General features: G+C 32.2%; 2 protein-coding genes and 1 long non-coding RNA gene across 8 annotated transcripts; all 3 read left to right on the plus strand.

Annotated features, from left to right (window-relative positions):
- Positions 1–20: 20 nt before the first annotated feature.
- LOC106380900 (serine/threonine-protein kinase TIO) lies at positions 21–3,002 on the plus strand. Of its 2 annotated transcripts, none has more exons than XM_022719482.2 (11): positions 21–188; positions 263–325; positions 406–498; positions 588–662; positions 742–835; positions 1,216–1,279; positions 1,363–1,447; positions 1,641–1,713; positions 1,946–2,026; positions 2,173–2,260; positions 2,331–3,002. In XM_022719482.2, exons 5-11 carry the CDS (start codon positions 791–793, stop codon positions 2,504–2,506), a joined length of 612 nt encoding a protein of 203 aa, XP_022575203.2. In that variant the 5' UTR covers positions 21–188; positions 263–325; positions 406–498; positions 588–662; positions 742–790; the 3' UTR covers positions 2,507–3,002. The 2 variants fall into 2 exon arrangements, with proteins under 2 accessions (XP_022575203.2, XP_022575204.2); XM_022719483.2 differs by having other exon boundaries at positions 2,173–2,245.
- Positions 3,003–5,402: 2,400 nt separating this feature from the next.
- Positions 5,403–7,833, plus strand: LOC106419634 (sugar transport protein 9-like). Its single transcript, XM_013860447.3, has 4 exons — positions 5,403–5,639; positions 5,717–6,039; positions 6,523–7,152; positions 7,241–7,833. The coding sequence occupies exons 1-4, from the start codon at positions 5,504–5,506 to the stop codon at positions 7,700–7,702; spliced, it is 1,551 nt and encodes a 516-aa protein (XP_013715901.2). The 5' UTR covers positions 5,403–5,503; the 3' UTR covers positions 7,703–7,833.
- Positions 7,834–10,179: 2,346 nt separating this feature from the next.
- LOC106379269 lies at positions 10,180–11,737 on the plus strand. Of its 5 annotated transcripts, none has more exons than XR_002664542.2 (4): positions 10,186–10,485; positions 10,594–10,748; positions 10,876–11,094; positions 11,172–11,737. It is a non-coding gene; the product is annotated as an uncharacterized LOC106379269 (long non-coding RNA). The 5 variants fall into 5 exon arrangements; XR_001275940.3 differs by having other exon boundaries at positions 10,190–10,485; positions 10,594–11,094; positions 11,172–11,268; positions 11,466–11,737; XR_001275939.3 differs by having other exon boundaries at positions 10,193–10,485; positions 10,914–11,094.
- The last annotated feature ends 6,051 nt before the right edge of the window (positions 11,738–17,788 follow it).

Below are 17,788 nucleotides of genomic sequence, written 5' to 3' on the forward strand. Positions count from 1 at the left end.
TCTCAGCTGTTCCGCATCCACTTCTATTTAACGAATCTTCGCGGTTCTATACATGTCCCTTACTTCGCTTAAATCTTTGTTTCTCCAATCAGATCTCTTGCTTAATGGGTGTCGAGGATTATCATGAGCTCATCGGCGAAGGCTCTTTCGGGAGAGTTTACAAAGGAAGACGAAAGTATACCGGACATGTAAAATCTTGATTGATTTAATCTTCTTCCTTAATCTGTAACTGATTTGATTTGAATCTTGGTTTTCTCACCAGACGTTCATCATGAAACAAGGAAAGAGTGAGAAAGATATACAGAGTCCAACACAAGAAATCAAGGTTATATACACTTGTATGGTGGGTGTGTGAGTCTCTCGTTGGATTTGACCAGCATACTATACTTGTTTGTATGCTTTCAGATATTGCGGAAGCTCAAGCTTGGGAATATTATTGAAATGCTCGATTCCTTTGAGAACGAACGAGAGTTTTGTGTTGTCACTGAGTTTGCCCAAGTATGTTTGATTCTAGTTTCCAAAATCACTGATTTATGAGGCTCTTGTAGTTGCACCTATAATATGATGGAACTCTTTTTGTTTCACAGGGTGAGTTGTTTGAGAGTCTTGAAGATGACAAGCGCCTTCCCGAAGAGCAAGTTCAAGCCATCGCTAAGCAGCTGGTAACACGTTTTTTACCACATGGTTCTTATTACTATATCTGATTGATAAGACAATGTCTATAATTCTAATAAAACTCAGGTAAAATCATTTGCATTACTTGCATTCCAACCATATAATTCACCATGACATGAAGCCACAAAACATTCTTATTGGTGCTGGGTCTGTCGTTAAGGTAATCTAGCCTCCCTTTTTCTGCTTCAAGAGTTATGCTTGAAATGCTGGTTTTTATGCTTCCCACACACATCACCTGTTGATATTTTTATTCTTTAAGATAGAGTTTATGTTAGGTTTAAGGTTAGTATACGATTCTTCTTGAAAATGATGTATGACCTTGGAACTTTCAGTCATTGGATGTTGAAGGAAACTCAGTTTATCATGAAAATTTTTTACATGACAAGAAGAGGATCTGGCTAGCCAGGAATCTCATATGCTTAGCTAATCATAAGTGAAAACAAAAATACTTTTCACACAGCTTTGATTATATGCTTTTGTTTCTTCCCTATCATTTCTCGTTAGCATACTTTTTTACTTGTCTACCCTTTAATTTTTCAGCTATGCGATTTTGGATTTGCTCGAGCTATGTCTACCAACACTGTGGTTTTGCGATCCATTAAAGGTTGATACCTTTTATCAGTCAATGATTGAATAACTCAATAGGTCCTGCCTTGTTAATTTTCCATCAATGAAACTTTACTTCAGGCACTCCACTGTACATGGCGCTAGAGCTTGTGAGAGAACAGCCATACAATCACACTGCTGACCTGTGGTCCCTTGGTGTTATATTGTAAGTGGAGAAAGAAACTCATTTTAGTAGTCCCGCTTCTGTTTTATATGTTATCAAAAGTTACTGCATTAAGCAATTTGATGATTGTGATGGATTTTTCTTTCATAGTTTTTAGTTTTTGCTTCATTCTTGTGTTATGCAACTTTACGCCACTTGAGACGGTTCTAAATAATATCTTGCTGTGATACATCAGGTATGAATTATATGTTGGTCAACCTCCATTCTACACTAATTCTGTTTACGCTCTAATCCGACACATTGTTAAGGTATATAAATCATTGCATATTCTTGTCCATAGTCTATGCAAATAGTTTGAGCTATTTGAGTCCTTATTTCAAAAGCCCTGATGAAATGAGTCCTTATTTCAAAAGCTTTTTGAAAGGATTACTCAATAAGGTGAAGTTTCTATTTTGATCCAAGCTACTTTTACTTGTTATTAATATTTGTGAGATCATCTTGGAAGGGGCTAAAATGTTTGTATATTACAATGCAAAACAGGTGCCCCAAAGTCGATTGACCTGGCCTGCTCTTCTCGAGCACCCCTTCATTAAAGATTCACTAGAGGAAGTTGAAGCCAGGGTAAGAGTCTAATATTGATTACTTAAACTTTGCAGCTTGTGTCTTATATACAAAGCTTTTTTTTGTTGAAAATTTCCATTTCACTCAATAAAAACATTGAAACTGGAAAATATTGTTGGAATAAGAACATTTTGAACTCTATTTAGGAAATGCATACTGCGGTAGTTAGACATAAGGCAGCCTGGAGACTCAAAGAAAGTGGAGGTCAACAGAAAAATGGTCTGACTAACTTCAGTATGTGGTTCGACTCTATCTCTTAGTTACTATTCTCCTTTATTAATTTTCTAGTGTTAATTTGACCCAGAAAAGTGTGACTCGTCGACCCCATTTAAGGACGCCTCTGCTCCCGGAGTTGCAGCTGCTGCTCAGTCAGATATGAAGAGTGCTGTCAAAGTAAATTATCCCTCTCCTGAGGATTTCCTCGGATTCTCAACCCATGAGGTTATTAAAAGTTCAGGTAATGGGAAATGTTATTTGTAAACCTCTTCTTCTTACTTTGAGAATCTAGATTTATCCAACAGATACATAGAAGCGAGCAGTGCATGTGTATATATATATATATATATATATATATATATATATATATATATATGTATATCTATGTACTTTCAGTTTTATTTATTTCTAACAGTTTGGTTAATCATTCGGTTCATCCAAATCGAACCAAACCGAACCGGTAACCAAATTGATTTTTAAATCTTGTTGAATTAAACCAAAATCATAGCCGAACATAAACCGAAACCAACAATTTTGGTTTAAGTTCGGCTCTGTATATAATTTTAGCATATTCATGTCATGACTAGACTAGTAATGCTGTTATAACTTAAGTCACAAGGCAGTCTTCTGACCGAACCAGCCTAACCGGAAATAAACTTCAAAAAGTTTATTTCTAAAATTTACTTCTAGAGACACTTTATGAGTTTTCAGTTATACTTAGAGACACATTTGACTTGTCACACACATTTTGCGTGTCTAAAGACACTAACACCCCTCAACTAGACCAAACTTTAGTTTCTCATTCCTCTTCTCTCCTCACTCGTTACGAAACTCATCCTCTTTTTTATTAAATGAAGGGTATAACAAATTTATCCTCTTTCCTAATTCAGTTATACTTTCTTAAATGCTCAAACCTAATAATGAAACTTCGATAAAAATCAAAAGAGGATTGATAGGTGTGATGATAAGACCAGAGCTTGTAATGAAATTGATCGCGGACGAGCTCAGGATTCCCCGTGGCTCAGGATTCACCGTAGCTGAGCTCAAGGTAGCTGCGATGGAGTTTCAGGGAGTGGATGAGCTTGGGATTCAGGGACCGTTTCACCGCCTCGAGAACCCTTAAAATTCACCGGTCATTTCAAATCCACTGTGAGATAACTTCTTTCCAAATTTCTTTGGAACTAGTCAACTAGATCTGAGTGTTGGTGAGAGGGTCTTTGATCCGTTCGAGAATGAAAAGTTTGATAGGTTTGATTAACAAAATACAGAGGGCTTGCACTGTACTTGGAGATCACGACGGTGAAGGAATGTCGTTATGGACAAGATACTTGTGGTCAAGAGAATTGTGTTATAGAAGAGATAATTGTGAAAATGATAGTTATGGACAAGATACTTGTGGTCAAGAGAATTGTGTTAAAATTATTCATATGTACATGTAACATGTCCACAATTTCTTATCCATGTTTTTGTATTCACGTCTATTCATCCACAAATAGCCATCCATCAAAATCTATCTACAAAAACTTCTCTGCATATATATATTATGTCCATGACATCTTAATTGTCAACAACATGTCCACCAATTGAATATCCACAAAATACATATTCTTCGTATCGTAATCTAACACAAGTTTGTCTTTCCAATGAATATCCACCAAATATGTGTCCACTAAAATCATGTCCATGCAATTTTATTATTTTGTTGTATAAAAAGGTATATCAAACTAGATGTTAGAATATAGAAGAAAAAAAAATTATAATTTTGGGTAGCATAAAAATTTGTTTTAAATATCATAGAAAGCAAAATAGTCAAATACATACATGAAAGGATGAAATATTTAACAACTAATACTCCTAAATATCTTTTATTTTTTATTCTCTTTTCCACAACCTGATAGAGTTACAGAACCGAACCGACACGTCTCAAATCAAACCAAGTCTCCAAACCGAAATACACTACGTAATTGATAACGTAGAATCTTTATTGTTTCTTTTCTGCATTTTGTTTCAGTTGATAATAAGAAGAGAATAGGACTTCCTTGTATATAGAAAACCATCTCCTCCACTTTTCCTTAATTCCCATGTTGAAAGGAGTTACGACTCCACTTTGTTTCTGTATCTTCTCTATTTAAATGAATGAAAAAGCCAAAAAGAGGCAATCTTAATTGCCCAAAAAGTATTGTGTTCTTCTTTGCTTTCAGTTTGCTTAATTACTTGGTTCTCAAGCTTTGACCAAAAGTAATAGCTATCACAACCATTAGATTGTTTTCTACAATCAGATCCTATGGCTCTTATTGTTGTTAATCTAATGAGAGAAAGTACACGTCAGTGTCATGTTTTATTAAAAATGGAAGGACATCAAAATGGAGTAACGAGAATTTTACTTTCTAGTCACCTACTAGTTAGTTTACAAAAGACCTATTACAACAATGACTTGCGCCTGGGGCATATTGGCCATTTTTCTGCCTCGAACGCAGTGAATGTGTTGCTTCAGCAAAATGTGTTTCTGAGAGTAATAATAAAGACAAAAGTGTCTTAAAAGAGTAACTCACTCTTTTTCTTACAAGTTCCGTAAATTTTATATCCAATAATTTATCAAATTCAATTCAATTACAAATTTGTTATTAGAAGATTCTATTTTCAGTTAGAGAGTATATTTTTCTAGTTATCTCTAACACAGTCTGAACCCACCTTATCGGAAATAATCTTCAAATATATTTGTTTTTTTTGGGTGCAACTGGAATACTTATTTGTGGGATAAATTTATCTGGAATGCATCATTCCATTGAATTCCATGAAATATTTACCAGTTAGCATATTTAACTTCCACGTAGACTTTATTTATCCCATTCAAATGCAACTATCGATTTGTTATTACAAGATTCTATTTTCGGATAGAGACTGTTGTTTTGTATCTGCATATCTCTTACACAGTCTTGTGTAAAAACGAAATAAGAGCGGAAATTGTCTGTGAAGAAGAACAAAACATTCTATAAAAAGACAGTGAAGTCTCCACTAAAACAGGTTTTTAAAGAAGATAGGTGAAAAAACAAAACAAGAACCATTCCCCTATTCGTAAGCCAAGATCAATCTCTAACAGCTCAGATCACAATCCATACCTAATAATAGACCACGAGAAATCTTATATTTAAGAAGCTGACAAGCACCTAAGTTTTGGATCACAAGCTCTCAAGTGTTTGTTTGAATAACAAAGCAAAAGGCAATAACTACTAATAAAGCAAATAATTTAATAAGTGAAGAATGGCTGGAGGAGCCTTTGTATCAGATGGTGGTGGTGGAGGAAGCTATGAAGGCGGAGTCACCGGCTTTGTCATTATCACATGTATTGTGGCCGCCATGGGAGGTCTCCTCTTCGGTTACGACCTCGGAATCTCAGGTCTGTAAATTTAAACATACGTTTTCTTCTTTTCTAGAAGTGGACATTCGAGTAATGTAATGTTGTTTCTTGTGCAGGAGGAGTTACATCAATGGAGGAGTTTTTGAGCAAGTTTTTCCCTGAAGTGGATAGGCAAATGCACAATGCTAGGCGCGAGACTGCTTACTGCAAATTTGATAACCAACTGCTCCAGTTGTTTACGTCCTCACTTTACCTCGCGGCCCTTGTCTCTTCCTTTGCAGCTTCAGTTGTGACTAGGAAGTACGGACGCAAAATCTCCATGTTTGTTGGAGGGCTTGCTTTCCTCATTGGTGCTCTAATCAACGCATTTGCAGTGAACGTTGCAATGCTCATCGTCGGTAGATTGTTGCTTGGAGTCGGTGTTGGGTTCGCTAATCAGGTGAGTCAACATGATTCTCATGTGGTTTAGATCCGAGTAATCGGTTTCTCAATTTGGTTTGGTTTGGTTTAGTTTTTATTTTTCAGGTTTTGGAATGACTTTTATATGGACTAAAATCGGTCATTTTAGGCAATATTTTATCAAAATTATGCGGTATCTTATCTGAATTATCAAAAAAAAAAAGAACCGAATCAGAAAAAAACTGGTCCCAAATTTTTTGGGTATTAGTAGATTCTTAGTTTGATGATCAGATTTGAACCAAACTGAGAACTATTTGAGCAGGTTTTTCTCGGCTCTTATATGGATCCTAAAATCCGAACATGATACCTGAAACAACCAATTTGAACCGAACCAATACCCGAAATACCCATGCATAATCCTAACAACTGATTTGTCAATTTAGTTTGGTTAATTTTTTTTCTTTTTCTTGTTTTGGTTTGGTTTTTATATGGCTGACTGGTATTCTTTCTTTTTCTTCATCAGTCTACTCCGGTTTACCTCTCAGAGATGGCTCCTGCCAAGCTAAGAGGAGCACTCAACATAGGATTTCAAATGGCTATTACTATCGGGATCCTAATTGCAAATCTTATCAACTATGGAACATCTCAAATGGCTAGGAACGGATGGAGGGTGTCTTTAGGTCTAGCTGCTGTTCCAGCAGTTGTGATGGTAATAGGATCTTTTGTCTTGCCAGACACACCAAACTCAATGCTCGAGAGAGGCAAGTATGAACAAGCGAGAGAGATGTTACAAAAGATTCGTGGAGCTGATAATGTGGACGAGGAGTTTCAAGATCTTTGTGATGCTTGTGAGGCTGCTAAAAAGGTGGAACACCCTTGGAAGAACCTTTTCCTACAAGCTAAATACAGACCTGCTCTTGCTTTCTGTTCTGCGATACCTTTCTTCCAACAGTTCACTGGTATCAATGTGATCATGTTCTACGCTCCTGTTCTCTTTAAAACTCTCGGTTTCGCTGATGATGCCTCGCTCATCTCTGCGGTTATTACCGGTGTGGTCAATGTTGTCTCTACCCTTGTCTCCATCTATGCGGTTGACAGGTATGGAAGAAGGATTCTATTCCTTGAAGGTGGCATCCAAATGATCATTTGCCAGGTAAAAAAAAAAGATATAGCTTCAGGTTCTGTAATGACGATCACGTACCTTAACATGTATTGTTTTGATGGATCCATTGCATTTGTAGATCATTGTTGGTAGCTTGATCGGTGCGAAGTTTGGAACCACAGGATCAGGGACCTTGACACCTGCAACAGCAGATTGGGTGCTAGCTTTCATATGCCTATATGTTGCAGGATTTGCATGGTCATGGGGTCCATTAGGATGGTTAGTACCAAGTGAGATATGTCCGTTGGAAATCAGACCAGCGGGACAAGCCGTCAATGTTTCTGTCAACATGTTCTTCACTTTCCTCATTGGACAATTCTTCCTAACGATGCTTTGTCACATGAAGTTTGGTCTCTTCTACTTCTTTGGAGGTATGGTTCTGATCATGACCATCTTCATCTACTTCTTGTTGCCGGAGACAAAAGGGGTTCCTATTGAAGAAATGGGAAGAGTGTGGAAGCAGCATCCGTTCTGGAAACGTTACATTCCTGATGATGCTGTTATTGGAGGAAGTGAAGAGACTTCTGTCAAGGAGGTTTGAGATTTTCAAGAAAAGTCTAGGCATTGGTTTTTTTGCTTAGCCGTTGGTGTTTTGGTTGCTTTTTCAAGAGAATAAGCCAACAAGATGTGAGAATCTGCAGGCCGAGAGGACAAGATGAAGAAGAATGGAAACTGTTAAAAAAAAATTTTATTGTTGAATTCTTTTACTTGATTCAAACCAATAAATTCAATCAGATTTTTCTATTTTGCATCTAGTCTAGTTTGTTTGTGTGTTCATTTCACTGCCAAATGAAATTAAGTGCAAACAAAATGCAATAAACGAGTTCACTGAGCAAAATAATGCAACAACAAGTCAATGAAAGATCTATGAAAACTTTACTAAACAAAGAAAAATACGGATACAGAAGCTATAAAGCATAGGTATATATGTATGTGTATATTTATATACTTGCCTACGTCTTGGTGTTGAACTTCTTTGCTCCAGCATTAGCGTTCAGATTGGAGATGTTGTACTTTTTCAATTATAACACATTGCTAGTTAGCTATCTATTCTACTACAACCAAATTACAAAACAATACTTGTCTTTTTAACTAATTCTAACCATTTCATTTATTATATTTTTTTAATTAATTCCATAACATTTATTATAAAGTATAAAATAGAACTTATCTATTTTCAATTGTTTTATTACATCTTTTACATTCATTTTCACTATTTTTAATTACTTCATTAATTATATTTATCACAATATTTCAACAACATTTAATTTACATATTTTACCCATAACAATCCCCTATATATTAATTGAGAAACATTTAAAAAGATGTAACTTTAATTTTGTAATAATTATAAAAAAAAACCTATGCTTAGGTGTCAATCAATTAGAACCTTAATTAATCCTACGTGGCATCATTACATTCAATTGAAAAACTGGTTGGTCCACATTAGATTTTCATTTGTCGCTAGATACATTCAGTACAAACTATAGGATATTAAGTAAAGCCATGTATTATATTATAGGGAAATGATAGGAGCGTACGATTCTATTTCATGTTGTAAGAAAGAAATACGCAAGCTATGAACGATGATAGAAAAACAACGCATTAACAAAACCCGAAACCTAAAAACTATACGTTGTCGATTTAACCATAAGCAGTCAGAACTTGAGATGATTGTTAATAGGGGATGTTGCAGTAGTAAAGCAAGGTATTATACTTTAGGGGATAGGAGCCTGTGATTCTCTTTCATGGTGTAAGAAAGAAATACGCAAGCTATGAACGATGATAGAAAAACGAAGCATTAACAAAACCCGAAACCTAAAAACTATACGTTATCGATTTAACCCTAAAAAATCAGAACTTGGGATGATCGTTAATAGGGGATGTTGCATTTTTGTGATGAAAATTATATGTTCACCATTAATATGAGTTTTGCTTTTATAAAAAGACCATTGTCGCAATATGTATCTTTAGTTCGTATGTTAACAATTCAGTATCAACATAAGTTGCAACGTAACCATCGCCAGCCATCTAAGAACATGTAACCCAATTTTGTTATCGATATACAGAAGAATGTAGATGAAAGTTGCCGGTTTGTTTATTGTGTTCCGTTTGGTTTGATGATAAGTTCCTGGGTTTTAATTTAACCGAACGAATTGACCGTAGATCCCAATCGGTTTAAGAAGTAGTTAATGTCGATGATAGTGATTAATTCATAAATGAGAGTTACCCTATTTTACAATATATTAAGTAAGAACGCGTAAGAAGATTTACATAAATGGATACTGCCGATATTATTATTGTTAGAAGACAATAAAAATCTTAAAATTTGAATCAAATTTTTGTGATACACAATTTTAGAATCAAGCTCTTTTGATAATTTTAAATAAATTGTTTTTATACCAAGCTGTTTAAATAAATAAAAAACTTTTTCACCAAGTTAATGTTTCCGCCGAATTTTTAAGTTTGGTACAAAATTTTGAAGAAGTTCTATATGGTAAGGTTAATTTAAGACAGTAATATATTTTGTCATCAAGTTTATAATTTCGACCATTAAAAATAACTTGCAAAATATGTTTGTGATAGTTATTGAATATTGATTTTATATATCATGCTAAAATACGGTTTCTAGATAATTAATGTAATTATTTTAATTTTTCAAACAATCCAAAAATTTCATATGCGTACTTTATATATACAGTTGAGTTTTCCTTTAGAAATACCATCAAATTTTTTCACAACTCTTTTTTTTGTGTGTGTCAAATATTTATAGTTAATTAATTATTCTATATTGAGAAAAACGTAAATACCAAATATATTTTGACCACAAGAACACATGTATTCAGTAATTATCAAATTTTACAATATAAAAAATATTTTTTTAATAAATATTTCACCTTCGCGCAGGTCTTATCCTAGTATATATATATATATATATATATATATATATAAAGATGTTGGTCTCTCTCCTGAGAGAGCCACATCATCAAATATTATTCCCACAAGCTGACCCCTGTCCGGGTTAGTAAAACGATGTGTTTTGTCGTCAGTCGATTTCTTACGTTTTTGGGCTTGGAATTGTGATTGAAGATATCAAGCCCATACTGCGTTAGTATGCTACGCCGTGTTGTTATTGATCCGCATGGTTTTCTGATTAAGGTTAGACTGTGTTGGTATGTCTCTGCTATTAACGGCGTAGTTTAGGGTTCCACCATGATCGTCGCTTTCCGCCATTACAGCGACTGGTGTTCAGAATCGGTGTGATGATTCCGTCTGTTGGTTTTGATCAAGTCCTTTCACCTTCTTTCTACGAACCGAAACGAGGTAGCTTCGAGATCCATTGCATTAAACATTTTATTTACTCCTTCGGCCACGATATGCAGTTAATGTGTGTTAAATATCTTAGAGGCGGTGCTTTCACTGTATAAATAGGCATGCTTGGTGAGTAGGTGGGGCATCATCTCCAGACAATATTCACACCTAAGAATTGTTACATCGCTCTTGGTCCTCTTCTTTGCACTGTCGTGTGTCTTTCCGTACGGCTCGGCGGAGATGGTACGACGACTGCAAGGAACATGCTTGGCGATGTAATTGTTTCTCCTTTATTTAGTTCATAGTGATTGAGACTAATTTTTACGAAGATTTGGTCAGATCTGATCTCAGATTTATCATGGCAATCAACAATTCCAACTTAGCTCAACTTTTGATGAACAGGTTTAAAGAAATTTTATTCATTTTTTTTTGTTTGGAAGAAACAATGTATCCGTAGGTGCTTCAGCCAAACGCTATCCCGCCGGCGGAGATTTGAGAAGCTCCGTTTCGATGGTAAAAAAAGATGGACTGTTGCCGTTTCTCCAAAACCACGTCGTATTGGTTTCCGTGATCCTGCAGTCTATGAACAGCTCCACAATCCCTCTCGGTTTCTGCTATTAGGTTAGGTGAAAAGATCTTTACCAATTTCATAGATTTCACTATCCTGAAAATTCGTTTATTTGATTCTTTGTTTGCAGCCATCATCAAGGGGATGTCCTATTTGCATCAGAGGCCTAGACTGATATCTTTGATATCGTAATATGGCTGAGAAATACCATATTTTGTTGGTGAAAGGTAATTCTAAGTGGTAGATGGAATCGGTAATGTTCTTTTGATATATTCAGCAGTGTGTATAGAAAAGAAAGATTACAGTACAGCTTGAGGGTTGTTGTATTTTCTCTGCGTGAATTTGCTTAGTAGGGAAGAAGATAAAGTGGGGAAAGAGCTTGACCCAATGTTAGTCTGACTTCCTAAAATTTACCTGATAATAGAGCGAGAGATTGGTGAAGACCAAGACGAAGTGAAGAACATCGAGAGTGCAAGAGCATTGCTTTAGCCTGTGTGGATGTACCATGTCTATGAAACTGGAAGGTTTCACATGGAGGAGTAAGAATATATAGGATGGGAAAAAGATGGTTTGGAGTTGTGGTGTGTTGATATAATATATTTGAGATGAAACTATTAGATTTTGTAATGTTAGGATTCATTGTCAAATCATGGGAAATACATTGACTTACCAGTTTTAATGCATTCTTTTTCAGTCTTCCGTATCTTGCAAATGTGTGAATTTGATCAAATGTGAAATGAAGAATTGATAGTGGTTAATGAACTGGTGGAAGATGTGTTGTTTTGTACCGTAAAACCTATCATATAGTTAGGATAATAAATGGTTTTTTCCTTTTGATGTGTTTCATGAAGTTTGTTACACTATTTTCGTTCTATATTTCAAAAGATCTCTAAACTTGAAAACTTTTGTACCAATTATTATAGTAAGTTAGCTTTCTAATTTTCTATCTCTAGCTAGAAACTCAAGTGTCACCATAAGCTTTTTGGTAGGCTATGCATTCGACAAAAATTTAATCTTAATCATAAATAACATTCTAACTTAGTTAGTAAGTAGCTTTTGTGTCAAAAAAAAACTTTTGTTTGGCTCTGTTATCCGTATTTTTGGTTTTCTCATCTTTAATTACAAATGATGAATGAATATGCAAACTTGACATTAATCATTATCACAATATATATATATATATATATATATATATATATATATATATATATATATATATACTGCACATATTTTTTTGTAAAAAAATCACATTTATAATTTTGTTTTTTTTAAACGAAAGTTGATTTGTAAACAATATGTATACTGTACATATTTGTAAAGAATCGGTGTTTTTGTTTTTATCAAACATGAATATACAAATTGACACTAATTCACATTTATTTTCCACTTTGTTGTTCTCCAATGTTACCTATAATAATTGTATGCGAAATTAATTCTAATTTATTTGTTTATCAGGCTGATACACTCTTTTGAGGATGATGAATTTCATATGGCTAAGACTATCTCAATAAACAGAATGATGAACAAAAAATAAAAATAAAAAGTTATTCTATTTGTTATAGTTTAACCATACACTGATAAGCATAATAAGAGAAATCGAATAAATTTACTTTTAACTAAAAATATCATTAAGGTTCATAATTGTCTAATTATAATAAAATTTAAAATATAATTATTTAATTTCTCTCAATGTATATTTTATTTTAACCGTAAAAATTGATAAACATAATAAGAAAAGTCGAAAAATGGCAATTTAAAAATAATATATAGTAAAAAGCTTAATAATAAATATATGTTTTAAAAATATCAAATGTTTCATGGTATTTTGTCTATGTGTCTTGAGAAATTAAATAATTATATTTTTAAATTTTATTACAATTAGATAATTATGATTAATGCTATTTTTAGTTAAAAGTAAATTATTTTTTCTTAAATAAATCTGTATTATTAATTTATTTATCTGTCCGCCCGTAGGGCAGGTTCACCCTAGTTCCACATGTTTGAATGCAATTTTTCTATTTATGACAAAAATTCAAAATTATTAACAAATATTTTTTTTTTGTTTACATAATTAGTTACACGTAGGTATTCAGGTACCCGTTTGGGTACGGTTCGTTTCTTTCATGTATTATATTTTTTTTGGGTTCTGAAATTAGTCTATGTTTGGATATTATAAATTTTTGGGTGGATTTCGAGTCGGGTCCTCCCATGTCCGAATGAATTCGGTTCTGATGTATAAGAACCTAAAAATTTCAAATAACCAAAAGTAACTCTATTACGGTTTGGGTATTTTGAACCAAAAGTAACCATATTACGGTTTAGATATTTTGTATTCAAACTAAAAATAACCAAATAATCAAAAGTAATCATATTATCCAATTCGATTCGAGTTCGATTCTGATGCGTAAAAAGCTAAAAATATTCAAATAATCAATATACAGTTAGTTATATAGTGATATATATAAAATAAATAACACAAATCATGAAAAACCAATATCATTTCATAAAAAGATAAAAAAATTTACGCATGCGAATGCGCTTGTCAATCAATATAAGTTTAAGTATTTTGGCATACATTATTCAAATTTATATGTTATATATTATTTTTATTTTTAGATTTTGAAAAATTTAAAGTATATTTAAGTTTTAATTTTTGAAAAAATTTAAATAAGTGATTCGAACCTAAACCCGAACCAAACCCACAAAAATCCGAATTGAACCAAACCCTCAAAGATCCGAATCGAACCTAATGGTATTTGAATGTGCACCTCTAATCAAATCTGAAAAAGTTATTACTAACAAAATGTATATTATTGATAATATTGAAGTATAATATATATATTTTTTAAATTACTCTGCGCCATCTAGTTAATTATTACTAGGTGACTGGTCTGCACCCTGTGCGGGACACAAAATATGGTTTGATATCGGTTGAGTTATTCCGTGCTTCTTCATTGTTTGGAGACAGCAGGAAACAAAGTTGATATGTTTGCTTCGTTTGAAATGGAAAAGGGAATCACATGTGCTTGTTTTCTTTGGAGGATTTACGAAGAGGTAAATCACTGCATTTTACTGTTTTTCCTTTTGGGTTTGATTTGAGAATGTAAACTTGTATCAGGTTTTTCTAATTTTGTGGACCAAAAAGCTACCAAATTTAGATTTTCATTTCGAGGGATTAAGATTGGATGGTCTTAATGATTCTACAACTTTGTTTATCTTTTTTTTTTGTGAAACAACTGAATTGCAGCTAAGACAGCAGAAGAAGTATGTCTTTGGACATCATTGTTTCAAGTTCTTGTCAATTTACATATGGATTTCTTGCGATTATGGTCCTCTTAAAACGGGTATCAAAAGGTAACTGCATATCTCTTTTTGCACTTTGCTTTTCGCGAAATTCGTTAGAATCTTGTTCAATTTTCTACAAAGTTATAGATAGGATGCCGCCAAAATAAGTAGATAAATTGAGTTTGTAAATTTTGCAGAGAGGTAGATAAAACTTTAAGGCCTGGTGTGTACGCTCTCGTAGACTCTTGCTCTGATAAGGATCATCAATATCTCAATACAGTATTTGGTGGTAAGTACCCTTTTAAAAAAAAAAATTATCTCATAAGGTTTTAATTCTTAGAAATATATATTTTCTGACTAATTGGTTCTCCCATGGTCTTGTTTTGCTTCTCTGCAAAAGGTCCTTGTAGGAACTATCTAGCAGCTCTTAAACATGAATCCGATTTGAATTTCAAGTATGAAGGAAAGGTTTAGAAAAATCAAAATGGGACAAGTGAGAGTTTAAAGCTAAAAGAAGATATGCGCAAAACTCATGGATGCAGTATCGCAGAGATAAAGAACAAGTTGTATAGCTTTTTTTCCAGAAGCATCCGGTGGAAGCATAGAAGTATTCAAAAAAAAATGTTTAGTTTTAGAAGTTACATATTTTATATTAAGACAAAGTCAAATCCTGTTGTATAAATGATGTAATTGTATATTTTAGGCGAATTATTATATTTATGCTTTATATTTTTGTAAAAAACAGCAACATATTAAAAGAACAAATGATAAAAATTGAAATATAATCCATAAGTAATATGAAATAAGAAGTAGAATTCTCAATTAAAAAATCTCATAGAAACTTGCAAAAAGTTATTAAATTTTGTTAGCAATTTTATGATATAAAATAATTCAATAGATTTCTAAATTTTATTGGCCAGAAAATAATATTAAATTTACATACTGTTATCAAAATAGTCTGAGAATAATATTAAGTTTAAATTGTTAGCAAAAGAAAAATATGTTTGTAATGTAAGAACTTATGAGTCTCCAATTATAGAACTTATGAGTCTCTTTTATATATAACTTTACTTTACCACGTAAAGTTATAGAACTTATGAGTATCCTTTAACATCACTTGCCTAGGATAAGTTAACTATTTGACCAATAACATTTACATTCCAAAATAAAAATAATTAAATTAACACAAATAATACAAAACCAAAAGAATATCTAAACATTACAAATTTAATTAAGTAGGTATAATATTAAAGTTATTTAATAAACAGATTAATAGCCTTAAAATTATATATAAATTATTAGTGCATGAACAATTCCCAGTTGAAAATTACTTACCAACCAAACGGCTGTTATCAGCTTTTCCACCAGGAATTTCAGTGTAATCAGCCAAATACTTCTCGGGAACTTCACTTGGAAAATCATTTGGTTTTGCAACAAAAGTCGCGTGGAAGAACCCAATTTTGTACGCATGAGAGCTTGTCCGATAATCACCAATAGCATCGTACACTTTGAATAACTGGACAACTTTCAAATTTTTTGATGAGCTGTACACAAACTGAAGCATGAAATTTTGTCCCTGATCGAATATATGAAAGTTATGAGTTAGACAAATAAATTATAAGAGTTGAGGGAAAGAAGAATAAGTAGTTATGAAACACTATAAAAAATATTGTTCATTGTAAAGTAAATATAATATATGACGATTCTGAGTTTTGAAAAATGTAGTAATAAAACCAAATACCATTTCGATGGTGTTGCCGGATTTTTTGTTATAATTTCTCCACAAGCGAAAAATCCGTACTTCAATATGCCATGTATCTTTAGACGGGTTCCTAAAAATTGTTAGGAAAAGAGAATAGTTGTATTGTAAGACGTTAGACGTTTGAGGTCTCAGTTATATATATAGTCTACCTTCCACGTTAGACATTTATTAGGGGATATTTTACATAATAAATGACGTTTTCGAAATGATTTTATCAAGAAAGAAATTAAAATTATATTGCCATAAGGTGAAATGCAATAAACACAATCCCAACTTGCGTAAGTAATCCATATTCAAAAAGGTAAATTATTAAAAGCGAGCTAACAAATTAGAATGCATTAACTATTATCAACTTGCGCAAGTAATAGGGGAATTCAAAAAATGGTAAAGTTATAAATAAACGGGCCAAAAATTATAAACATTAAGGTTAATTAGGTAAGTTATTAAAAACAATAAGGTAAATTACATTTAAACAATGCAATAAATGTTAGCAACTTGCGCAAGTAATAGAAAATTAAGGTAAGTTATTATAGACGTTACAATTAATTAGAAACATCAATGTAAATTACATTTTAAAGATCCATGTCTACAATATAAATAATTTTATAAATTTATTTATAATTTTATAAATGATTTATAAAGCATGCAAGGAATTTATTAGACATTAATAGTTATTATGATACTTTATATATAAATATAAGGTTTTCTATACGAATATAAAATCATTATATCAATTCAAATAAACATTTTTGTTTCTTATTTTATGTAATTTACAAATATATATAAAAATTGATCACATTATTACTCTTTCATAGTCTCAACAATTAGTTACCATAAAATAATTATTTTTAAAATTATGTAGATTATTTGGAAAGTGGTAATTGAATTATCCTTTCATTTTAGATATAATTATAATAAATAAATTTTAAAATCATCGGCCAATCAAATTATAACAATTTGAAGAGTTCATTAATGATAGACACGTAATAAAAAAATCACTTATGTGACTTTCCAATCAATATATAGTAGGTTTATATTTTTATAAATAATTTAAAAATAATATTAATAAACATGTTTGGATTTTGTAATATTTAAAATAGTTATTATATAATTATATTTGAATACAACTCATCAAGTAGAGTATAAAACTATTATATTTATCTTATATAAATTTTTGTTCATTATATTGTATAGTTTATAAATATTAAAAATAATAAATAAAACATTATTAATCTTTCTATAATTTCGAGAATTAGTTTCCATAAATTGTTATTTGTAATATTCTTTAGATTATATGGCAAGTGATGTTTATTGATTTTAGACTTAACTTTAATTTTTAGATATAAATTAAATAAATAAATGGGCTTAACGAAATGGACAATAGTTTTGGGCCTGTCTACATAAGAGATTGATTAAAAAAAGAAAAAGAAAATTCTAAAAAATCGACCAAATACAGGGAGAAAATTCTAACTTTAATGGCATATCAGCAGAAATCACTAAAGTGACTTCTCTTTTAATATATGGGGAGATTGTCGTTGACAAATACGGCCGATGAACGAATATAAGCTAACATATTCCCAGGTAGTAAAGTTGACTACATAAAACCGGAGATGTGGTGGAAACGTGGACCAATTCTAAATTAATTTATTTTTACTTAGTTGATTAGGCTCCACACGTTTTAGTTAATCCTCCCCCCTTAA

The sequence above is a fragment of the Brassica napus genome, chromosome A5 (assembly GCF_020379485.1).
Source record: "Brassica napus cultivar Da-Ae chromosome A5, Da-Ae, whole genome shotgun sequence".
NCBI classification, from domain to species: Eukaryota; Viridiplantae; Streptophyta; class Magnoliopsida; order Brassicales; family Brassicaceae; genus Brassica; species Brassica napus.